The 27410-nt window shown below is 40.4% G+C and overlaps 1 protein-coding gene across 2 annotated transcripts in view; it reads left to right on the top strand.

Moving 5' to 3' along the window:
- The window catches only part of PTH1R (parathyroid hormone 1 receptor), a 253958-nt gene that overhangs the window by 134369 nt on the left and 92179 nt on the right, over positions 1-27410 (top strand). For both annotated transcript variants that reach the window (XM_075214161.1, XM_075214159.1), the window contains exon 3: positions 8449-8545. In XM_075214161.1, coding sequence (XP_075070262.1) covers positions 8449-8545 — 97 coding nt within the window. The remainder of the gene's footprint in view (positions 1-8448; positions 8546-27410) is intronic.

The following is a 27410-nucleotide window of genomic DNA, read 5'->3' as shown; positions in this document are numbered from 1 at the left end:
CATCCACACATTCTGTGCTCTCCTTCATCCACACATTATGTGCCCTCCTTCATCCACACATTCTGTGCTCTCCTTCATCCACACATTCTGTGCCCTCCTTCATCCACACACTATGTGCCCTCCTTCATCCACACATTCTGTGCCCTCCTTCATCCACACATTCTGTGCTCTCCTTCATCCACACATTCTGTGCCCTCCTTCATCCACACACTCTGTGCCCTCCTTCATCCACACACTATGTGCCCTCCTTCATCCACACATTCTGTGCCCTCCTTCATCCACACACTATGTGCCCTCCTTCATCCACACATTCTGTGCTCTCCTTCATCCACACATTCTGTGCCCTCCTTCATCCACACACTATGTGCCCTCCTTCATCCACACATTCTGTGCCCTCCTTCATCCACACATTCTGTGCCCCTTCATCCACACACTCTGTGCCCCTTCATCCACACACTCTGTGCCCCTTCCTGCACACACTCTATGCCCCCTTCATCCACACACTCTGTGCCCTCCTTCATCCACACATTCTGTGCCCTCCTTCATCCACACACTCTGTGCCCTCCTTCATCCACACATTCTGTGCTCTCCTTCATCCACACATTCTGTGCCCTCCTTCATCCACACACTCTGTGCCCTCTTCATCCACACACTCTGTGCCCTCCTTCATCCACACATTCTGTGCCCTCCTTCATCCACACATTCTGTGCTCTCCTTCATCCACACACTATGTGCTCTCCTTCATCCACACATTCTGTGCCCTCCTTCATCCACACATTCTGTGCCCTCCTTCATCCACACATTCTGTGCCCCCTTCATCCACACATTCTGTGCTCTCCTTCATCCACACACTATGTGCTCTCCTTCATCCACACATTCTGTGCCCTCCTTCATCCACACACTCTGTGCCCTCTTCATCCACACACTCTGTGCCCTCCTTCATCCACACATTCTGTGCCCTCCTTCATCCACACATTCTGTGCTCTCCTTCATCCACACACTATGTGCCCTCCTTCATCCACACATTCTGTGCTCTCCTTCATCCACACATTCTGTGCCCTCCTTCATCCACACATTCTGTGCTCTCCTTCATCCACACACTATGTGCTCTCCTTCATCCACACATTCTGTGCCCTCCTTCATCCACACACTCTGCGCCCCCTTCATCCACACACTCTGTGCCCCTTCATCCACACATTCTGTGCTCTCCTTCATCCACACATTCTGTGCTCTCCTTCATCCACACACTATGTGCCCTCTTCATCCACACACTATGTGCCCTCCTTCATCCACACATTCTGTGCCCTCCTTCATCCACACATTCTGTGCTCTCCTTCATCCACACATTCTGTGCCCTCCTTCATCCACACATTCTGTGCTCTCCTTCATCCACACATTCTGTGCTCTCCTTCATCCACACATTCTGTGCCCTCCTTCATCCACACACTCTGTGCCCCCCTTCATCCACACACTATGTGCTCTCCTTCATCCACACATTCTGTGCCCTCCTTCATCCACACATTCTGTGCCCTCCTTCATCCACACATTCTGTGCCCTCCTTCATCCACACATTCTGTGCTCTCCTTCATCCACACATTCTGTGCTCTCCTTCATCCACACATTCTGTGCCCTCCTTCATCCACACATTCTGTGCTCTCCTTCATCCACACATTCTGTGCTCTCCTTCATCCACACATTCTGTGCCCTCCTTCATCCACACACTCTGTGCCCCCCTTCATCCACACACTATGTGCTCTCCTTCATCCACACACTATGTGCTCTCCTTCATCCACACATTCTGTGCCCTCCTTCATCCACACATTCTGTGCTCTCCTTCATCCACACACTATGTGCTCTCCTTCATCCACACATTCTGTGCCCTCCTTCATCCACACATTCTGTGCTCTCCTTCATCCACACATTCTGTGCTCTCCTTCATCCACACATTCTGTGCCCTCCTTCATCCACACACTCTGTGCCCTCTTCATCCACACACTATGTGCCCTCCTTCATCCACACATTCTGTGCCCCCTTCATCCACACATTCTGTGCTCTCCTTCATCCACACATTCTGTGCTCTCCTTCATCCACACATTCTGTGCCCTCCTTCATCCACACACTCTGTGCCCTCTTCATCCACACACTCTGTGCCCTCCTTCATCCACACACTCTGTGCCCTCTTCATCCACACACTATGTGCCCTCCTTCATCCACACATTCTGTGCCCCCTTCATCCACACACTCTGTGCTCTCCTTCATCCACACATTCTGTGCCCTCCTTCATCCACACATTCTGTGCTCTCCTTCATCCACACACTATGTGCTCTCCTTCATCCACACATTCTGTGCCCTCCTTCATCCACACATTCTGTGCCCCTTCATCCACACACTCTGTGCCCCTTCATCCACACACTCTGTGCCCCTTCCTGCACACACTCTATGCCCCCTTCATCCACACACTCTGTGCCCTCCTTCATCCACACATTCTGTGCTCTCCTTCATCCACACATTCTGTGCCCTCCTTCATCCACACACTATGTGCCCTCCTTCATCCACACATTCTGTGCTCTCCTTCATCCACACATTCTGTGCCCTCCTTCATCCACACATTCTGTGCCCTCCTTCATCCACACATTCTGTGCCCTCCTTCATCCACACATTCTGTGCTCTCCTTCATCCACACATTCTGTGCCCTCCTTCATCCACACACTCTGTGCTCTCCTTCATCCACACATTCTGTGCCCTCCTTCATCCACACACTCTGTGCTCTCCTTCATCCACACACTCTGTGCCCTCCTTCATCCACACATTCTGTGCCCTCCTTCATCCACACATTCTGTGCTCTCCTTCATCCACACACTATGTGCTCTCCTTCATCCACACATTCTGTGCCCTCCTTCATCCACACATTCTGTGCCCCTTCATCCACACACTCTGTGCCCCTTCATCCACACACTCTGTGCCCCTTCCTGCACACACTCTATGCCCCCTTCATCCACACACTATGTGCCCTCCTTCATCCACACACTATGTGCTCTCCTTCATCCACACACTATGTGCTCTCCTTCATCCACACATTCTGTGCCCTCCTTCATCCACACATTCTGTGCCCTCCTTCATCCACACATTCTGTGCTCTCCTTCATCCACACATTCTGTGCCCTCCTTCATCCACACATTCTGTGCCCTCCTTCATCCACACATTCTGTGCTCTCCTTCATCCACACACTATGTGCCCTCCTTCATCCACACACTATGTGCTCTCCTTCATCCACACATTCTGTGCCCCTTCATCCACACACTCTGTGCCCCTTCATCCACACACTCTGTGCCCCTTCCTGCACACACTATGTGCTCTCCTTCATCCACACACTATGTGCCCTCCTTCATCCACACATTCTGTGCTCTCCTTCATCCACACATTCTGTGCCCTCCTTCATCCACACATTCTGTGCTCTCCTTCATCCACACACTCTGTGCTCTCCTTCATCCACACATTCTGTGCTCTCCTTCATCCACACATTCTGTGCCCTCCTTCATCCACACATTCTGTGCCCTCCTTCATCCACACACTCTGTGCCCCTTCATCCACACACTCTGTGCCCCTTCATCCACACATTCTGTGCCCTCCTTCATCCACACACTCTGTGCCCCCTTCATCCACACACTCTGTGCCTTCCTTCATCCACACACTATGTGCCCCTTCATCCACACACTATGTGCTCTCCTTCATCCACACATTCTGTGCCCTCCTTCATCCACACACTCTGTGCCCCTTCATCCACACACTATGTGCCCCTTCATCCACACACTATGTGCCCTCCTTCATCCACACACTCTGTGCCCCTTCATCCACACACTATGTGCCCCTTCATCCACACACTATGTGCCCTCCTTCATCCACACACTCTGTGCCCCTTCATCCACACATTCTGTGCCCTCCTTCATCCACACACTCTGTGCCCCTTCATCCACACACTATGTGCCCCTTCATCCACACACTCTGTGCCCTCCTTCATCCACACACTCTGTGCCCCTTCATCCACACACTATGTGCCCCTTCATCCACACACTATGTGCCCCCTTCATCCACACACTATGTGCCCCTTCATCCACACACTATGTGCCCCCTTCATCCACACACTATGTGCCCTCCTTCATCCACACATTCTGTGCTCTCCTTCATCCACACATTCTGTGCTCTCCTTCATCCACACATTCTGTGCCCTCCTTCATCCACACATTCTGTGCTCTCCTTCATCCACACACTCTGTGCCCTCCTTCATCCACACATTCTGTGCCCTCCTTCATCCACACATTCTGTGCCCTCCTTCATCCACACATTCTGTGCTCTCCTTCATCCACACATTCTGTGCCCTCCTTCATCCACACACTCTGTGCCCCTTCATCCACACACTCTGTGCCCCTTCATCCACACACTCTGTGCCCCTTCCTGCACACACTCTATGCCCCCTTCATCCACACACTATGTGCCCTCCTTCATCCACACATTCTGTGCTCTCCTTCATCCACACATTCTGTGCCCTCCTTCATCCACACACTCTGTGCCCTCCTTCATCCACACATTCTGTGCCCCTTCATCCACACACTCTGTGCCCCTTCATCCACACACTCTGTGCCCTCCTTCATCCACACACTCTGTGCCCCTTCATCCACACACTATGTGCCCTCCTTCATCCACACACTCTGTGCCCCTTCATCCACACACTATGTGCCCTCCTTCATCCACACACTCTGTGCCCTCCTTCATCCTCACACTCTGTGCCCCTTCATCCACACACTATGTGCCCTCCTTCATCCACACACTATGTGCCCTCCTTCATCCACACACTATGTGCCCTCCTTCATCCACACACTCTGTGCCCCTTCATCCACACACTCTGTGCCCTCCTTCATCCACACTCTACCTCTCTTCATCCACACTCTGTCTCTCTTCACCCTCACTCTCCCCCCTCTTTCCCTTTCTTTACTTACCATACTTGGCCTGCTTTCTTCTTTCGTCGCAGGTGTGCCGCTGCCAGGAAGAAAAAAAAAAATCACAAAACTTACCAATCCGGCAGTGCCTGGTACCCAGCACCCTCCTCTCTCCTACTGCTGCTCACTGAATATGTCGGACGCGATCACGTCAGTGAGAAGCGAGGAAGGAAGAGGATGCCGGGTCCCGGGTGCCGTCGGATTGGTAAGATTGTAATTTTTTTTTTCTTCCTGGCCGCTGCACCCCTGTAACAGCTCTGCGGCACCACTGGGAGCCACGGCGCACACTTTGGGAACCGCTGGGCTATGCCCTCTGGGGTGTCTCCAGTGCTTCTGAAGCGTGATCCCGCCTTCTTCCCTCCCCCGAGGAGCAGCTGTGAGTGGCTACACCTCCCAACACTTGGGACATACATCCAAATACATAAATTGTGGAACAACAATTGCAGCAGTTGATGGGGATATGTGTACATAGATATTCTTGTCCTATCTCCAGGCAGTTGATCATTTCAGGTACAGCCTATGAATTTGCTAGGATCCAGCACCAGGACGTGCTCCATGCCTCAGTGATGTCACATGTACCTAGGGTACCGATTGGCTGCGTTCTCATGAAATTTGGTTTAGCGCACATAAAGGCTGCCTCCAATGTGTGCGTTGGAGACGAGTACACTATAATATGCCCTCCAGTGCCGGTGCTTTACGGTAGCCAAAGCTAGGTCGTGCGACAGTAATCTGTGTAGATGTGGTGAGAATGCAGTGTTGTGTGTTCTTTTATTTTTAGCAGACGCGGCTCAGGGGAAACGCCTCTCAGCATTTCTGTCTTCATCCTACAGAAATGTAATATATATATATAACGGTATTTGCTAAGAAGAACTATACAGGGACATTTCTATTTGTTTCTTTGATTTTCGTATATCTTGCCGCTGGTTATTGCTTTTTAATTTTACTCATTTACTGGTCTATTGAGCAGACAGCAGACAGTAAAATGGTTTAACAAAATACTAACACGAGTGTTTTTATTACTGAAAGACGACTGTGAAAGCGAATCCAGGAGTCAGCGAGAGATACAGATTATCTCTATATTATGGTTCAGTTCCAGGAGCCGGTTATATTAGGGTCATAACCTTATCTCTATTTTTTTGTAGAAAATAATGCACAGATCTTTTATCCTTGGTTCGAACAGAATAGTTTCAGCCAATAATAAGTGTTGTTGATTTATAGAATTTGTTGAACCAAACTGACATTTTAAATTACATTTTTCAGTATTTCCAATTGAATAATCACATAGGAGCATTTTGCAGCATTTTACTTGACAAGTTGCTTCGGGTCTCAGGAAATTGAACGCATTTTGTATCATAACAAATAGTTTCTCTCTTCTGTATTTGGAGGGGAAGGAATGATACCTTTGCGCTGTCATCCATGGTGTTACAAACGCCCGCCTGTCGCCTATTGCAAAAAGGGTCATTTTAGGGTGACGCGGGGTCTTGCAAGTCAGCGAAGTCCTCAGTTAAAGTGTCATCTCCACCAGTTTGTCTCATTTAAATAATTACATGCCAGAAATTGAAATCTTGTTTTTGTGTGTAGGTAGATGCAGTCATGTGTCCAATCCATACTCTACAAGGCACACCCCTGGGGGTAAATGTATCAAGCTGAGAGTTTTCAGGCGGGTTTGAAAAGTGGAGATGTTGCCTATAGCAACCAATCAGATTCCAGCTGTCATTTTGTAGAGTATACTACATAAATGATAGCTAGAATATGATTGGTTTATCAAACCCTCCGGAAAACTTTCAGCTTGATACATTTACCCCCAGGTCTGCAAACATAGGTCACAAAAAATTATTTGTGTGTTATGTCACCGATAGCTCTATTGCAGTGTTACCTTTATTATATATATTAATAACACAAACTTATTGTCATAAAAATTAGAGTAGTAAGGAACCTGACGTCTGTCATCATACTCAAATAATATTTGGGGGAAAAATGGGGGAAGGGGGTAGAAAATTAACCACACTAGTATATATATATATATATATATATATATATATATATATATATAGATAAGTAGGAGAAGTACTGGTATATCATACCCCTATGTACCCCCCACTGTATATATATATATATATATATATATATATATATATATATATATATATATATAAAATGTAAGTAACTGAAATGTGATAGTGTTGCAATGAAGGCAGTAGGAGAAGTGGCGGTATGACATACCCCTGTATACCCCCACTGTGTGTGTGTTTCTGTATATATATATATATATATGTAGAGTTATACTTTGTCTTATTATTCCCGTGTGTAGATATTTTGCTAATTTTTTTATTAATTCTCTCTTCAATAAATGTTTACGTAGAGAAAAAGCGTCATTGTGTTGAGATGCACAGAAGGGAAATCATATTCAAATTTAACTTTTAATTAATGTCTATTTAACATTGTATCTTTTCATTGTCTATTTAGTTTTCTCAGCGAAGCATTAAGGCAGTGAGCAGCACAGAGTATATCAGGAGATGAGTGATGCGTTAGTGAGGACAGGGCTGCATGTGACAGGGGCAGTGACATGATGTGAGGAGGGAAATGGAGGCAGCAGGAAGCCACAGACTGAGTATTATATAATGGAAGGAGCAGCGTCCTCAGCAGCACAGAGTATATCAGGAGAAGAGTGATGTGTTAGTGAGGACAGGGCTGCATGTGACAGGGGCAGTGACATGATGTGATGAGGGGAATGGAGGCAGCAGGAAGTCACAGACTGAGAGTTATATAGAGGAAGGAGCAGGGTCCTGAAGCAGCACAGAGTATATCAGGAGATGGGTCATGTGTTAGTGAGGACAGGGCTGCATGTGACAGGGGTAGTGGCATGATGTGATGAGGGGAATGGAGGCAGCAGGAAGCCAAAGACTGAGAGTTATATAGAGGAAGGAGCAAGGTCCCCTAGCAGCACAGAGTATATCAGGAGATGAGTGATGTGTTAGTGAGGCCAGATCTGCATGTGACAGGTGCAGTGACATGATGTGAGGAGGGGAATGGAGGCAGCAGGAAGCCACAGACTGAGAGTTATATAGAGGAAGGAGCAGGGCCCCCAGCAGCACAGAGTATATCAGGAGATGAGTGATGTGTTAGTGAGGACAGGGCTGCATGTGACAGGGGCAGTGACATGATGCGATGAGGGGAATGGAGGCAGCAGGAAGCCACAGACTGAGAGTTATATAGAGGAAGGAGCAGGGCCCCCAGCAGCACAGAGCAGTTAAGTGAAGCTCCTGTTGCACTAATGCAGAAAGATTGCGGCGTCAGGCGCATCCTGATATGAAACCAAGTTCAAACTTCCAAATGGTTCTTTGTAATTGCAGTGCTGCTATTCTCCCAGACCTACACATTACTATAGAAATGTGTCCTCTGTTACAATGTAATTGTCTTGACACTAAGCCCGGTCTTCCTTTATGTTTACCAGGTAGATGCCGATGATGTCATCACCAAAGAGGAACAGATTTATCTCCTAGTTATAGAAAAAGCAAAGTGTGAAAAAGACCTGACCTCCAAAGTGCAAAGTGAGTACCCTAATTACTGTAATATGTGTCAACTACTACAATGATAATATAATATGATAATGCATTAATAATATGTGACATAGTGACATAGTTGATGAGGTTGAAAAAAGACACCAGTCCATCAAGTTTAACCTATTTTGGATCTCCTGCGATCACTCACTTATATTTGAAATGATCCAGAGTAAGCAACCGCCAATCTGTTTCAATTGTGAAAATCCCCCCAGACCCAATATTCCAGTCCTATTTTTACCCTATATCCACTACCATCCTTAATTTTACTTAACAGTCGTATCCCTGGATTCCATTTTCCGCTAAAAATTTGTCTAACCCTTTCTTACACATATCTATTGAATCTGCCATCACATCCTCCCTTGCAATGAATTCCATATCTTGACTGCTCTTTCTGTAAAGAATCCCTTCCTTTATCTTATAGATATAGAATAATGTACCTATAGTGTATGACTGGTTGTAGCTATCTGCAGCCTTCAGGCATCACTGCTGTTTCTAGAATTTGACGAGATCTCTATCTGGACATTACAAGATAAAGTGATACATAGAGGCTGTAATGAGATACCACACTGCATAATAATTAAAATAGAAAGCTTGATCTGTTTACCCTGTTATAATAATAAGACTTTCTTTTCAGTTTACAAGAAAATACCTAAATTAACGTCCATTTGTAAATTTGCTGACATTAAAGTGTATACAACAAAGTAACTACGTTAAAGCTTTCAGAGTTGTATATTCTTTGGACTTAAGACATTTCCTAGGAATCTGTAAGAAAGTGAATTTAATGTTGCAGTCCTGAAATTGTTTCCACTTTACTGCTCTACACGGTAATTTTTCAAAACAAAATCATCTGTTACTTCCTCTTGATTCCTGTCTGTTTGTTAATTTGTAACTAAATGTAGCTTTACTTTGTAACTCATGCTGTAAACAAAGCAAAAAAAAACATAGATAAATAAACATATGGATGCACTTTATAATTCCATTACAACCTGTTTTCCGTGTACATTACTTTCTGAGCAGGAATAATCAGCTAGACCTGGATCTATGATGTGTTTTATTTATACGTTCTCCTAATCATCGTGTTAATGACATGTTACTGTAAATAGAAGCCACTGAGCGGGAGGCAGATATTAATCAGAATGTTACTGAAGTTAATGTATGGGAAACGCTTATCAGAAGGTTTTATCTGCAGAATTTTTCCTAAGTCTTCAGTGACATTTTTTTTATAGATAAAAAAAAACAAAAACATTATATATAACATTTCACTCACGCTGTAGAGACCAGAACAGATTGTGGGAATCACAAGTCAGTCGTATAGCTGCTTAACCTCTTGTGTGCTGGATTCTGCTCCGCTGGTGGATGTATTTGTAAAATGAGGTTGCTACAGAGAGTAATTTATCTTTGCACAGTGACATTTTCTGTATTAAAAGCCCATCTAGACCCCACTTACAGATCAGTGAACCCTGCCCAGACAGTTTAGGGTTCTGGGTGAATATTTACTGGTTCTCAAGCTGTGTATAACCTGTAGGAATGTTGTCACTTTCTATAATGTGGAAGGGAGATTACATCAGCAGATCTGAATATCTGGCGCTAAATTATTTTGGTAAGGTTCTAATTCTGGGGGAAGTAGTAAACTGATCCCTAAATCACACTAAGGGCTAGATTTACTAAGCTGCGGGTTTGAAAAAGTGGGGATGTTGCCTATAGCAACCAATCAGATTCTAGCTTTCATTTATTTAGTACCTTATACAAAATGACAGCTAGAATCTGATTGGTTGCTATAGGCAACATCCCCACTTTTTCAAACCCGCAGCTTAGTAAATCTAGCCCTAAACATTTATTCACTACATACACTCAATCAGTATTCTCTTTTCACTGTGTTTATGTTTTGCTGCAAGAGGGGTAAGACGCAGCGATTTGGGGCATGGCGGATCAGAGTCCTGATTTTCCTAATCCAATTTGAAAGTGGGCGGCTGATATTAACTGACAGATGTCAACATTAGCCACAGTAATACTGACCAATATGTAGTGAATGTTCTTGAAGATTTTCTTTTGACTACTATAGGGATGAGTGATGGGAGCTCAATTTTGAGGCTCGTCAGCCTCCATTTTTGAAAAGGCCAACAAGGCTTGAGCTTAGGGCACCAGAACTGCCAGGGGCAGTAGAGGGGTAGAAGATGTGTAAACTGCTGCCCATTCTGTGATTGGGTGAGAGATCTATGGGCAGCAGATTATCTCATTAGTTGTGCTTGCTGCCTACAAATAAAAACACTAAATATAGACAATTATTTATGTTCAGGTGTAAAATGATTAGTACAAGGGTATAATGGCGCTTATAAACCATTTCTAGTTTGTTCAAATCCTCTGTTTGGCATGTTCAGTTTCTATAAGAATTGCGCACATCTCTCTGGGTGACGGACAGTCACGTTTCCGCTATAGAATTAAGGACAATAAATGCTGATTGGAATATCTATGAGTCCTGGTTCTGCCAGTGCTAAGTACACCTTAAAGTGGGGAGAAAATGAACATGTAGCAGATACCTGAATATTATTATACTGTATGTTCAATATGTCATTATCATGCAGAACACACTCAGCGTCTATTTCAAACAATATTACAGTTATATCTGATCTCAGGGTGGTGATATTTGATTCAAAAATGCAATTTAATAAGTCTTGCCATAAACGTGAGACCCTCTCTTCTCCTTATCTGTAAGCGTGACAATTGCTATTGGAAGTATGAATGAACAGTATATCTGTATTATATGCCTTACCTGAGAGATTACATCTTGTTATATGATTACACTGTACACGTTCAGCTATGAAAATATGTCAATATTTTATTTATTCAATTGTAATTATTTCTTTATTTTTACTATGCTAGTTGTTTGCATTGCAAATAGAATTTTGTATGTTCCATACATGGATTTTGGATAAATTTAGGATTAAAAAGGATTTCAGTGATATTCGAGAGTGTGTTACACAGACATCTTCCAACAAGACGTTTCAGACCCCCCACCATATGATGAAATATTTATTTATTATGTTATAGTAGAAGGTTTGATTCATATTTAGCTGGAGTTCAATAAGGACATTTTCAGTTTTGGGTTTAGTTATCCTTCACCAGTGATATCTTACTTTATATGAATGTTGGAAGAGCTCTGTTTATAAAGAACATTTTATTAAGTTGCTCACCCCACACTGCCAGATTTCTCTGTCTGCCTTACCAAATCACTGACATCTATGCTAAGCCAAGATTTTTTTCTTTTACTCTACTTAACCTGACAGCTTATGTTATTCATGTATAGCGTTTTAAATTTAGATGCATAAATCCCTTTCACAGAGTTTTTACATCTTGTTATTTCCCTCCGGCATGTATTTCGGAGTATGCAGGACATTGATTCGCTTTCCCACTTCCAGCTGTTCTGTTTGTCCCCGATGGTTTCGTTTTCCTTTTTTTTAAAAATTCTGTTCTTTGTAATTTTTTGTTTTACTTTGCGGTTTACCAAAGTTATCTTAGACATTCCTCCCTGACCACGGCTTGGGCTGTTCCAGTGTGTAGGTAATAATTATTGTGTTTATATTTTTACTTGAGACTTCTGTAAATATTCCATTCATAGAGCCCCGGTCCCACTTACTGGAAACTCTGGAATATAATTAACTATTCATTATATTCGGAAAAGTAAAGGTATTTCTTTAAATACTACCTACATTTACTAGGGAGGGGGGGTAAGTTGCTATCATACATACACATGATCAATGGGCATTTTATACCTCTCTATCTCACTGTGGGAGCTATTTATTTACAATCTGACTTTTGCCTCGTTAATTGTCATCTGTCATTACAGCAATTAGGGCTTGATAAATAGGTATAGGGAAAAAAACAGGCATTAGTCAGAAAAACAATATATCTAAATTCAATAATATGAAATAGCAGGATATTTAAATTTGCTCAACATAGACCTGCAGCCTCCACACATAACAAGTACCGTGGCTTGTTGCACACATGAACATAGAGAAAACAAACAACAAATGGCAGCGCTGGTAGATCTATAAAATAGCATATTTATTAATAAATGTCCATTAAAAATAATTAATAATCATTAAACACGCTCAGCGAGCTATTAAATAGCACCAAAGTCACAAATAAAGCACTTATTATAACAGATGTAAAGTCCAATAAATGCAGCATATAATTCATGGGGATATCCAGCAATGGGTCCCAGGGTACAAGAGAACAATGTAACAATATATCCAGCAGTAATGAATTGTATACACGGAGCCCCAGCATTCTTCAGTGCAAAGAAACGTCTCCTCTTCTGCAGATAAACAATTGTTGCACCTTACAGGGACCGATGTTGGTTCCTGGTTTCCTCTTATAAATCCTCTAACGGGTCTTTCTAGAAATAAACACAGCTGTATATTTGTTGTGCCAAATTATCAAGGATCCAATTCCTTTCTTATGTCACAATAAAAAGCGCGTATACACGAGAAAAGAGAAAAAAGTGTATCTGTGCTCCCCAGGGTCCTACTAACGCGTTTCTCCGCCCCTTCAATGGGCGGTTTCATCAGAGGTAAGATCCCATTAATCTGGGCGTCTCTTTTATATCCTGCAACGGAGCTGACTGGAGATTACATGATCATTGTATTGTCCCTGATCATGTGACCGTCTGTGTTCCTGTTTCTATTGGCCAGCCACCCGATAATGGTATAAGTATTATTGTAATAGACATCTTATCTCTGATGAAACCGCTCATTGAAGGAGCAGAGAAACGCGTTAGTAGGACGCTGGCGAGCACAGATTTTTTTCTCATTGCTCGTGTATACACACTTTTTATTGAGACATAAGAAAGGAATTGGATCCTTGATATTTTGGCACAACAAATATACAGCTGTATTTATTTCTAGAAAGACCCGTTGGAGAATTTGTAAGAGGAAACTAGGAACCAACATGGGTCCCTGTAAGGTGCAACAATTGTTTATCTGCTGAAAAGGAGATTTTTGTTTTGCACTGAAGAGTGCTGGGGCTCCCTGTATACAATTCATTACTGCTGGATATATTGTGACATTGTTCTCCTGTACATTGCTGGATATTTCCCTGAATTATATGCTGCTAATATTGGACTTTGGGTCTCTACACCTGTATAATAAGGGTTTTATTTGTGACTTTGGTGCTATTTAATAGCTCGCTGAGCGTGTTTAATGATTATGAATTATTTTTAATACATATTTTGAATAAATATACTATTTTATAGATTTACCAGCGCTGCCACTTGTTGGGTGTTGTCTCTATCTTGATAAATAGGCCCCTATAACCCTAGTAACTGTCAGGATGGTCCGGCTGGTGGCGCTGTGTTGTACATGGTGAAAGCACTGACAATTATATGATAATGGATATATCTTGCTCTGCTTTAGGTATAAAATGTAACTGGTAAATGAGGCCACATATATATTTAAGGATTTATATCACAGATGCAGAAAATGGATCCTTTGAAGAGAATGAGATTGCAGGAGGGATAAATTAACTTTTTGTTACACGTTGAACACAATATAGATCTTATTCCATTTACATGGTGCAAAAAGCACTCAAGTGCTATAACCTGTAGCAACCAATCAGATGTTAGCTTTCATTTGTCCATCTGCTAAAAGCTGACATTTGATTGGCTCCTTGTGGTTTATAGTTAGAGATGAATGAATCTCCCGTGGTTTGTTTTGCAGGGAGATTTGTAGATTTAAGGCCAATGTCTCCCTAACTAACCAACAGTCCCAATGTTCTCATGTGAGGCTCAACATCCAATGGGACATGGTCATGTCTGAAAAAGGTGTGTCCTTGGCCAAAATGGGAGTGGTTTGCATAAATATATAGGGTGTGGCCTGAATGTTCCTGATTTTAAAATCGATTCACAAACCTTTCATTAATGGGTATGAAAAGAATGTTTAAAAATTTAATTTTTAGGTTATATAAAACCATTTGCACTGCACATCTGCTCAATACATTGTTATCTTTAACATGTTTGTAAAAACATTTGGAAATAAGGGAGAGAAGTGCACTCACCGCAAATACACATCCAAGGGTGGTACCCTATTAAAACACAATTTTTGTATATAAAAAAAAAATGGAGCGTGATTTTGCAAACTGGTTACTTGTCCACGAAACTCTGATATTAGTAGAAATTTGAAAAGTGCAGAAACATTCTGGTCACTTGTAGCCGCCGTTCTGTATTTTTTCCACCCTTACATAGAGGTGAGGAGCCCACAGACCCTCATTAATCCGTTCCCTAACTCAGGATCCCCTCCCTCCAGGGCTCGGATCATCAGCGCTGACTGAATCAAGTAGGCGATTTAAAGCAATTGACCTAATGAGGTAAACAATACATATGGAAAGATTTAACGCTCCTTCGGTATTATCTGTCAGAGGAATAATATTTTAGTAAGATGGATTACAACTTATGTCACTGCAATAATAACGTTAGCAAAACAGAAATCAGCTTTTTAATCCCTCCTGTGCTTGTGGGATATTTGCTAACGGAGAACTAATGTGAAACAGCCTCCATATTGGCGTCAAAGCGATTCTTTCCCTAAATATGTAATGACTGTAACTTTGTATGAATCTATTTCATTCTTGGAATTTCAAACAAATGTTGATGGTAATATTAATAACACTTATAACTAATTGGTGATTGAGTAAGGTGCACCGCGGCGAGGAATAAGTTACGGTGCGGCATTCAGTGCCGTGTCGCTACAGGAGCCGAGCAGATCAGCCACGTCTCCCCCGGTCACTCGATTAACCAGGTTCAGATAAAGTTAATGCTATCGGATAATTAAAGGTCTATTTATTAATAAGTGGCGATATCGCTGGTTTTAAGTTACCGCTTATCGCAGGGCTAGAAACCCTCCAATCACAGACAGATCCTGCATAACAGAATTTCATCCTTTCATATTAATTCACCTGCCGGCTTCCAAAAGTGACAGTTACCTTTAATGCAACTTACATCCTCTAATATCTTATTAGCCATAAAACCTCACACTGCACCGACGGCAAAGTGAGCACAGGATCTGCATTTATAAAGAACTTATAGATTAAGACGTAGAATCATTCTTTCCTGCAGACTAAGTCCACTTTCAGAATGAAGAAGGTCGTATATAATATTTAGCTAATATCAGTTTTTTCTTAGTTCATAGATGTAATACTACTCATTTAAAGTTAAATTCTGAGACTTATTGAATAACTTAGGCTGGGTACACACTGCAGACAATTTCTCTTGATGTGATATCATTAATGATTTTACCAATCACTAAAAGTCCCGATGATCATGCCGATTCCTGTGTACACACCTACAGGATTTACCGTCAGATCTGTGCTATTCATCTCTCATAACCATCGGCTAGAATGATTGTGACCCTGTACACTGTACAGATATCTGTCTACACTGCTGGTTGTCAGTGCGTACACACTGCAGAAATTGCCCAACACCATTCCATCGTTTATAGAGATATTTAGTCCATTTTGTAAAATCAAATTACTAATGTGATATCTGACCTAACAGTTGTATAGTGTGTGATTGGCCTGATTATCGGGTGAAAAACCTGTAGTGTGTACACAGCCGCAGAAGGACTGAGAATGTCCGAAGTGCGGAGAGTGATCTGACTCTTTACCTGATAGTCTGCATAGATCCTGCTACTAATCCTTTCTAAACAGAAAAGTCAGACATCAGTGGGACCTATTGTTAGCTGGGTCCAGCGTCCCAAACTCAGTAAAAAAGATGAGAGAAACTGTTTGCTTAAATGCAGTTCTATGAACGCCCATTGCCAACAATTTTGTGGGATTCTCTTGCTCCAGACCCCTGTTACTTCCTCAGTACAGCGGGATTTTATAACTTACTATTGCTCGCAACATCTGCTGGTCAGAATCTCATAATGATCTTTGAGCTCTGGAATATCCGACCCAATTAATGAAAGCTGTCCCTTGATTGGAGCAGCACTTGTCCAATCAGGATGCTGATGTCACTTCCGGCCATGTGTCAGAACCAGAAGAAGTGTTAGCACTGGGACACTGAGCCATTGACGGGGGTCTCATTCGAGGGTCCACAAACAAAACACTGGTGTGACGGAAGAGGGGATGTCCTCAGCACATGGTGGCGGTTGGAAACACCTTTAGAAGGTCCCTTCGCCATCGTAATGCGTAGTTCTTAAATAAGATTACAATGGGCTGCAAAAAATTGGACAGGTGGGCTCACTGCTCTGAGGGCAGAAGACGGAACATGATTAGCTTACCGTAGCCCCACTTACGTTCTACAAACATCCAACAGTGCCCTGCCCATGCCCTGGCAAATAATGAATTTCTTAGAAAATCGATCGACTGCATTCTCATAAAACTTTATAAGGGTATATAATGCCTGTCATCTGCAGGGGGCAGTAGTGTACACTTATCAAAACAATTGCAATTACATATAGTAATTAAATGTAATGTTCTCTCTCTCTCTCTCTCTCTCTAAATATATATATATATATATTGTGACAGAATCAATGGTGAGGTTATGATAACAGGTACATTGCACCTAGATTTCTCACATACTGATTTTAAAACCCCAGGAGAATGTGTGTTTGTAGTAGCTGTGAGCTGTTACAAGACTAAAGGCTTGTGGAAGAGTCGGAAAAGGGTCCTGGGATCAATGGATGGAAGAGTATGGCGGGTTCCATCCATTAGGCCTGTCACGTGACCTGCTAACCTGCTGCTAATTAGGACGTGCACCTGAGCAGTGCAGGTAAAAGGCTGCTCCTCAGCACAGTCTCTCTCTCTGCCTGGGGACTGAGGCTGGTGGGTCTCGGTGAGAGAAAACCTTGTGACTTTCGCTGTGACCGAACTATACTACGCTGGTTATGTTTCACTTTAGGTTTATAGTCAGACTTGATATATGTTTAGCTAGAGCCGGACAGCAAGGTCTTTATTTTGAAGTTATCTTTTAGTTTTGTTGCTTAATAAAACTGACGGAGTCCAGTTGTACTAAAATCCCTGGACCTGTGTGACATCATTGCTGCTGTTCACCTCCATCTATTCCAGGAGATGGTATCTGATCCCCTCACACGGTCACTATATATATATATATATATATATATATATATATATCTACTATATAAATGCCTAGTGGCGTGTGTGGATAAAAAAAAAAAACCCAAGCTGCAGCGCCACCTGCTGGGCAGAGTTATACACTGACCTATATATTTCTTGAAGGAGAAGTGACAGTTGGGAGTGGTTGGTGGTTGCCGGGGATGACAGTGGGGAGTTTTTAACACCTTAAGTAGCTTGATGAAGGATGTGGCGATGAAGATGAAGGATGAGGTGATGGAGAAAAATGATGAGGTGGTGACATGTGGACAAAACCTCGTTAAAAAAGGGCGCTTGCGTCGGGAAGTAACGCTCTTCCCCTGAGGAGGCCTGGGCTAGGCCCAAATGCATGACAAGAACCTTTTTAACACCTTAAGTAGCTTGATTTGACTAGAATGCATGAGTATCATGCACGGGTTAACTTGTGTATATATATATATATATATATATATATATATATATATATATATATAATATTCACACAAATAACATGTATAAGTTCATTTAACATAAAGTTGTGAAGCTTTTTTTACTTTTCCTTATTTTTCTGGTGTCTGGATTTGTTAGATAAATGCAAAACTCAGAATATTGATTCAGAGAGTAAAAAAATACAATTGTCATTAGTGGGAACAGAGATGTGACATCCACTCTCCCCTTGTCATACATTATTGATAAGCGATGCATTGTAACTTGTCTCCCAGATCAATATTAAGTTCCAAGTAAAAAGTTTGTTTTATTGGCGTACACGTGATTTCTGGTCCGTAGGATTGAAACTGCAGCCTGGAATTATTAACGGCAGACAGTAATCGCATTGATCATTTCCGGTCATTGATCAGTTAGAGGTTGATCGCGCGACATAGAAAAGCGGAACAAATGCGAGAGACAAACTTGTTCCCATGCGCTAACAATGAGAAAAGCTGGATGCGGGGCATGTGGGCGTGGTCACATCACGAGGAGGGCGTGCCCACACCCCCCTAGCGCTGTTATTCGACTTTATCTTTAATTAATAACCAGACACTATTCTCCATGCATTATTATATTATCATCATCATCATCATTCATTTATATAGCGCCACCAATTCCGCAGCGCTGTACAGAGCATATTCTGCAGAAACAGGGTAATGCAACTTTAGCGTTTACTGCTAACACTATTATACCACATTGCTGTAACATTGGTCATAAGTATATACACTTGTACGCCTGTAATAAGCCTGGCGCAAATACTACTGTTTTGTAGTTAGATGTATCTTGAGATACAAATGTAAGTTCTAATGTCACAACTTCAGTGTTCATTATAAGGAATAATGTCCCCCCCACTGTATATTGTAACAGGTATTAAAAGTCAATTCAGATTTTCTTGACTTTCTAATATATATTTATATATATATATATATATATATATATATATATATATATGACTCATACAATTAAATAGTAAGAAACTTCAGTATTATAATAGGTGAGGTGTCTGCACAAACTTTTACTTTCAAAAGAATTATATACGTTATTATACTACAGTAGCAGAATATATATTACATTCCATTTATATTACAATACATCTGGAAAACCCTGCAAATAAGCCAACCCATAGCTAGAGATTTTATATTTCAGTATAGATATTGATTAGTGAAGCTGTCTGCATGCATATTTATATTGTCATTTCCCAGGAACATAAAATAATCACGCAGATTAGTGAGGAGAGAGGACTAGAGCGATGCATTTAATGCGAACACACGCGTGATATGATTTGCATAGCGATGCAGAAGTGCACAGCTAATTGTAATTACAGAAAAAAAAGCCATTTCGGGGATGAGAGCTTATTTTATAGCATATTAGGAGCAGCCACAAGGAAATAATATGTACTGGAGTGAAAAGTAAACTAAATATTCATCATCATCATCACCATTTATTTATATAGCGCCACTAATTCCGCAGTGCTGTACAGAGAGCTCACTCACATCAGTCCCTGCCCCATTGGAGCTTACAGTCTAAATTCCCTAACACACACACACACACACACACACACACACACACACACAGAGTCTGAGAGAGACTGGGGTCAATTTTGTCTTGATGATGTGAAGACAATATAGGGGACTTTTGTTATTGCTCCTTTACCTTCCAAATTTCCTTTCTCTGCCCTTTGCTGGTTCAGTGTCCTGTTGTGTGAATAACGATAGCAAATGTGTGATTGGTTTCTATTCTCTTCTCTGTCCATTGGATGTGGACTGTGTGAACCGGCGTACAGCCCAACCTGTACTTTGTTCTTCTACTAATGTCTGTACAGGGCTTTGTATGTAATCCCACCGTCCAGGCCTCAAAAACCCACTGGAACCATCTCACAAGCTGGACGAGGTCCAAAATCTTCCTGAATATTTACAGCTACATCTGCAGAAAGAGTCTGGGAAGACTAAGTCCTCAGTGAATGATAAATAACTAAAGGGATCATTACGACTCTCTGCAGCTTCATTACTGTAGTGTCATAAAGTTACGGCAAAGCACCATAAGGCTCTTTTCACCGTAACAAATACTCACATGTGTTCTATAGAGATTTCCTAAGTAGAGTTATACATCGTCACTACCTTATTACTTACTAAACCACTGTGTAGAAATAAAAAACGAAAAATGTGCTGGCTCATATGTGAGTCATTTACTAGCATTGGAATTTGGGGCAACATTTTCACTAAGCTCCAGCAACCAATCACAGCACTAGACAGAGAAAAGCTAATTGTTGATTGGCTGCTCTGATTCACTGCAAATGTTGTACCTAAATTCATTGTTAGTGAATAAGCCCTAGTAAATGTGTACTCCTTTGGTATGTTATGTACCCTCTAACCATTGGCCCTCCAGCTACCACCCTTTGTAAAGTTTCTTTGCTGTAGCTTGTAACACTTGTTTATATCACATTAAAATCCCTGTTGATATTTATTACAGAGAAGCGTCTCTCTTTGACTAAATAGTTTTAAATTATTAAGGGTAATATGCGTCCCTTAGAGTGTATCAGGCTACCCATCGCCGCTTCACAGTCAATTAACAGTTGTCGACTGGTGTCCTTTAAATGGATGTTTTAAAGATTGTTATTTGTTCTTGTGACATTTAAACTAGCAGATAAAACATTTGATGTGCTGCTCTCTAGTTACTATCTGTGCAGAGAGCAAGACACCTACTCAATCCGAATACAAGATTAAAAAAAAGGCTGGGAGCAAACGTATGTCTGCAGTTTAGGAATCCCAGCTGTAGATGGATGGAGGGATCAGAATAGCTACAAATCACACGTAAATGCATTGTGTCCCTGGGGTCCGGCTGATATTTTATTTCTAATTTAAGCATTCAGCCAGAGACAGGCTGTTCCAGTTCGGTAATCTAGACTTTAGTAAGAAGAGATATTTGTGATTATGGCACCGGAAAGAGCAAAACTTCCATTTTTTTCTACACTGAAACATTATTTTGAAACAACTCGTTTGTTGAACTGTTTCTAATGTATAAAACAAGGGAGCTGACCGGGAATGTTGTAAAGGCAAAACATCCTTATACAGAAGAGCTAACGTGTTCAAATTGTCCGTCTGATGCGACTCTTATGGTTGAAAAACAGCACTAAGGGGATATTCAATTGTCAGCGAGTTTATTTTTTTCCCCGCAGTGTAAAAAAAAAAAATCTCCCGCAGGTTTTTGTCGGCAATAGCGACCGTTTTAATTAGCGCAGCGGGAAAAGTCGTGCAATTCAATTGAAAAAGAGGGAAGGCTGTCCCTGCGCGTTAAACATTGTGTTTACGAGTTTTTAGGGGAGTCAAGGGGAGTTTTAACGCGTTCATGTATAACACAAAAAAAAAGGTTTTGCATACATTTCCATACATAATATTGCATTGCACATTGATAATATCTACATTACAGTACTTCATTTAGCATATTTTTTTAATTGAACTATTTTTTACCATAGAATCATCTATAACATGTCAAAACACATTACTACATTCATATTTGTACCAAAAACATACATAAATATAATTAATTTGTGATTTTATTTATTTTTTAATGTTTATTTTATTTCATTATTTTTTCACAAGAAAATCAACTTACACAAGTTAGACATTAGTGATAAACATAAGTTTTAGTTTTTTTCCACATGATTTCAAATACTTTTCAGAGGTTTTTTATTTTTAACACACCCCAAAGAGGTGCGAGATAAAACAGCATATTTTCCTGTTTAACGCACCGTGTTAAAAAACAATTGAATAGCTTTAAACGCGGCTGCCTCTCGCACGCCCTATACTTTCAATAGACCTTCTACTGGAGCGCGAGAGGACCGTTTCATGAAAAAAAAACCTGAGCGTTAAAAATTGAGTTGAATCGCGGGTAAAGTTAACCTGCTCGAAAATGATAAAAAACAGCGTTAAAATGACTTAACGCGGTCAAAAAAAAACCAAAACCCTAAGGGTTAACTGTTCTCAGAATGCTGCAACATTGTTACAATAATGTCACATGATCAAACAAAACAATAGTCTTGGCTGCATGACAAGTTCTGTTGTAGCAAATAGAAAATGGTGGAGGGTGAGAGCTTACCCAGCTCACAGGCAGAAACAGCTTGTATTCTTCTTCTTCCTTCTTCCTTTTTTCTTCTTCCTTTTTTCTTCTTCCTTTTTTCTTCTTTCTTGTTTCTTCTTCATCTTCTTCTTCCTCTTCATTCGTCTTCTTTCTTTTCCTTGTTTCTTCTTTTTCTTGTTTCTTCTTTTTCTTGTTTCTTCTTTTTCTTGTTTCTTCTTCTTCTTCTTCCTTCGTCTTCTCTATTCTTCTTCTTTCTTCTTTTACTTGTTTCTTCTTTTTCTTCTTTCTTCATATTTCTTCTTCTTCTTCTTCTTCTTTCTTCTTCTTCTCATTTATTTTTCCACTAACAATCAGCAGAAAAATGAACAATCATTTGCAAATCATCTTTCTATCATATGAATATGAATTTTGGAAAATAAAAGTGGTGTGTGGGGAATTCTATTTTTATTTATAATGTATTCTACAAAATGAATAAGCATTGATAAATAATGTTAATGAGGCATAATGGTATGCACAATTCTATAAATAAAATAGCACATGACAACCTGCAATATTTGGACATCATCTAAAAATAACCAAATCAATCTGCTTATTTGCTTTTTTGCTGTGGGAGTTAAATGATGTAGAATGTACTTACCATCTCATCTCCATTATGCCACTACGTTTAGATCTGACAGCGTGACATTAAGTAACGGTCCATTTGCTCATGCACTTAAATATCCCTGATTCCAGGTTTATACACATGTGCGTATTATGTGAAAATGAACCAATGTGCATATTGCAAGGTCTATGCACTTTTATTAGTTCTGGATTTGAAATTGCCAAAATGATGCTTTTACAAGGCTGTGGGTTGATAAACCCAGATCCTTGGTTAAATTTCATTGTTAGATGTACATTGGTTACTTTATTAATAAATAAAGAATAATAATAATAATTATAATAATAATAGTAATAATAATAATAATAATAGTTTAATGACTAGCTGCATGTCCCGTGCAAACGCTCTGAACACTGAGACAAGTCGCCATGTAAAAAATTCTCACGGCGATGATCCATCGATATAACCTTTTGCCATTCTGCTCAGTGTCTGTAAATTTCGTACAATTTATAGCCCTTGACTAGAGTTTGGGTTAGGACGTTCAATTCATTCTGCTGGGTAGTGTTGGGGGAGTACTGGACAAATTAAAGGCCATATTGTACCGGTGCAGCAAGAATTTTTGTTTGCCACCGAGTTTGAAAAACGGAAAATATTTTGCGGAACAGTTTTGAAAACGTCACTTCTGTCTATAGTAAATAATTCAAATACCAATACTGGATCCCAGCCTTTTAAGGGAAACGTTTTTAATCATTCTCAGAGGTAAAGTGAATCATAAAGCGATATAAGGCGAAAGATAAACGACAGCCTATTTATTTCAAAACAGAAGATTAATAAACATATTTAAAAAATACAAAAAATACATAATTTTTTGTCACGGCATTTGTACAATTCCCATGTCCTAATTCCATGGAACATTCGGGTGCAGTGAATTGTATTGAAATGTGATACAGCTTAACCAAATGTTTGTCATTTTTAGAGAATATACTTATATACAAACTTCATTTTTGAGTTTTTAATTTTGCAATTGCTTCCCATTTTACAGTAGAACGTTTACATCTATGTAGAACACAAGACATTTCCCACCGATACTAAACACGCTATGATTTCCACCTTATTTCATGTGCTAAGCTCAGTGCTTTGGAATTTAAATACATAAAAGTGTCATTAGTTGTCATTAGTTCCTTATACAGAGTCTCAGAATAACTTGCTTATTATTGGTGCTTATCGGGGCAAATCAAAATTCCTTTTTGACAGACTTTATCAAACATGATGTGTATGCACAATGGAACTGAGAGGCCAGAAATAAAGTAAAAAAAAAAAAAAGTTTAAAATTAGAAATTATAATTAAAAAATTAAAAATTGTTAAAATAATAAAAAAACCACAAAAAACATGCTCACATTAAAACAATGCTTTATACAAAGAACTGTCATGAGATTTGTTAAATGGGCTTCCCCATGTACAGGCAAAGGTGGTAACCTTTCGTTGTTCTGGGGCGCAATAGGGCATTTCTCTCCAATGGTAAATCAGCCGATTAATTCATGAATTTCCCATTGTGGTCGATATGCAGCAAAACTGATCTCATCTTATACAAACTTAATCCGCTCCTTTTTGACTAATATCCCATTGTATCTATTCTGAAGATAAACATCCTCCATTTATTTCCAAATTGGATCCAAATTAAAGTTACAATCTGGATCAAAATTCCATCAAAACAATTATCACAATGTGCTTTAATCAGATAACAAGATATCTTATGATCATTTTAAGTTTTGCAGATTCACCTTCTCCAGAAGTTCAACACCAAGTTCCTCAGTCATGTCCCTCATTCTTAGTGAATATATAAATGGACATTAATGCTGTTTCAACCCACTAAATTTCTGCCATCTTTAAAGCAGATGTTCCCTAATTAAAATCATTTTGCTGTGTACTACAACTTCCTGACCTTGGCTGCAGTTCCACACATGGTGAAAAACGGAAACAATCTGCACTGCTTCAATGGTTACAGATGTCGATAAAGAAGGTCAGTTATTTACGCCCATGTGAAATTGCAGCAGTGATGTGTTTCTGAGTTTTCAGCAGATAATTTCGTGGAGAATTATGATTTCTTCAGTGCAATTACCCTTTAAGAGAGTTAAAAGTAGAAACTGTTTTCATGCTTGTCAGTTATCGCGTAATGTTTATAACACGTAATCAGTCTGATTGTGGTACATGACGGATGAAATGATAATCCTTTGTTGTGTCGCAGTTTATTCAGATTTCACCCGTGAGAGTTACTGTGAAAAAAAAGGTTGATTTTAATAAAAGTTATTGGGCTTGTTGAAATTTTTTGTTTGTTCCGAGCTCTGTATTAATATTAGTAACATTATTAACGTTATCCTTCCAGATTCTTGATAAATGTTTTGCTCGCTTCAAAATCAAATCAAAGCTTTTAATTTATTTTCAGCGCAAATTAAAATAGTTCACACTAAGCTCTTAGGGGTCTATTGATTAATAGCAGCATACGTCCCCCATATATTTTATCCTTTATCGCAATGATATTTTGCAGTCATTAACTAAAGAATCATCCTGGGACAATGTGTCCGATAGGAGCCTGTCCTGACAATGACTCTCCCTACAGAGGGACCCAGGGATCTGACCTGGAGTCGTTACTTCGCATGTGTGACCTTGCCATATTGCGGTAGTTACCGGGGGGGGGGGGAGCAGGAAGGGTGCGGCGAGAGATCCGAAGACCCCTCTCTTGCAATGCTCTCCCCACAGGGAGGAACGGCGAACATGATCTTCAGATGGCCTTAGACCTCAGGGCTAAGCTAGGGTTTTTGGAGCTAGTTAAATTATTTTGTTTAAAATAATTTCTGTATCTCCGCGCGGTTTGGGTGCAGGCATTTCTTTAAAAGTTGAGGTCAAAGTTTCAAACAAATATATCTGAATAAATGTCTCGCTAAACCCTTGTCCACTACTCTATTAAATGTAAAATAAAATCTTTTATTTTTTTTTTATCTGTCATTTTCAAAATGGTACCCCCCCACCCACTCTCCGAAAAATATCTATAAAAAAAACACCCACCCCTACACTAGCACTGACTGCTACTAAATGTTCAAATCTGGGAGTGGACAGAATCCCCCGCAGCCAATCACAAGCGTCCGACATGGAAAATTGCTTATAGTTGGCTTGTTCTTGGGAATTCTGGGCGGTGCAAAAATTAAGGTAAAATTCTGTTGAAAGACATTTAAAAATGTTACGGCCAAATTCGGAATGAGACGATGATATATGACTTTTGAAAAGTTTCACTCATGTCTAATGGGAAGAGAGTGGACACTGGTACTAATGAATCAAAATGCTATTTTGTTCTCCCGTATTCTACTGATTCACTGATTTGGAATCAGCACATTACAGCTGATAGTAACGTGACTCTCATCAGTGAGCAATGTAGGGGTTAGTGCAGAATACTTTTATAATTGGTGAGGTCCAACATCACAACTCATCAGTTGAAAAGTTATGTTGCACAGAAAGTTCTGCTATATTAATTAATATGCATTATATTAAATAAAGTACTAGATATAATACTTTCCTGGTTGATTCTTAGTGCAGAAAGTTGCTCAGCTTTGCAGACGGACAAGTGATATTCCACCGTCTTACGTGTCCTATAAAATTTGATATATGACGGAAGGAGAGAACATTATTACAGTCACACTGTTGTTTCCTATCCATGATATCGGCTAACCTGTGTATTTTATTAATCCTTCTGCAAATAAAACACAAATGCACACAGCAGTTATTACACAGTGTTTACAAGACAGAGAGAATTCAATAAAATCGTTTTATTTGAAAAAAGAGACGGAAATATGAAGACAAGTTCCAGAAAGCAACCGATGGAAGATTTACATATATATAATATAAATGAAAGTTAATAAGTCAGTGGTTTTTTTATATGGCGTGCGTTCCATCACCAACAGGTGACACATCCTGATAGTGAAAATATAGCATTATAAAAGAGTGTAGCGTTATCTGTTAGCTAAGTTACATATTCATGAGAACACACAGGAGGTATTGGAATGTTTTACACAAAAGATGTTGCCCACGTCTGTGTACTTAAGGTTTCATTTAGGCGATAAAATTATACTATGTTTTGAAAATAGAAACAGATCACAGAATCCGACGTGGCTTCTTCTATCCTGATAGCACATAGGAGAAGGGGCATTATATTTTGTAAAAATACATTAAAAAAACCATACTCAAACTACAACACAACGGCAGTGAGATGAACGCCGGCTACACAAACGTTTCAATAAGATTAATCGATGCAATTGTTTCTATTATCGTATTGTGCAAAAGTCAATCTGCGTGAGCTTAATAATTAATCCCACATGATGAAATGTAGATAGCCAAATCGATCGATAGTCCGATCAGATGAGGTGGAAATTTTGTATCCAGAAACATCAGATTCAAATGTGTGATTCCTAATCACGCAATTAAAGTTACTATAACTGTTGTATATATTGTTTGGTTGTTCTGTTCTGTCAGATCAGATCTGTAATGTGAAATAAATCCTTTGTTTTTCTTTTTTCTTTTACTTGCAACCTGATTAAGAATAATCCAATAAACACTGATTG

The sequence above is a fragment of the Mixophyes fleayi genome, chromosome 5 (assembly GCF_038048845.1).
Source record: "Mixophyes fleayi isolate aMixFle1 chromosome 5, aMixFle1.hap1, whole genome shotgun sequence".
Taxonomy (NCBI): domain Eukaryota; kingdom Metazoa; phylum Chordata; class Amphibia; order Anura; family Limnodynastidae; genus Mixophyes; species Mixophyes fleayi.
The sequence above is the reverse complement of the archived record's forward strand: the minus strand, read 5'-3'. Positions and strand labels throughout refer to the sequence as shown.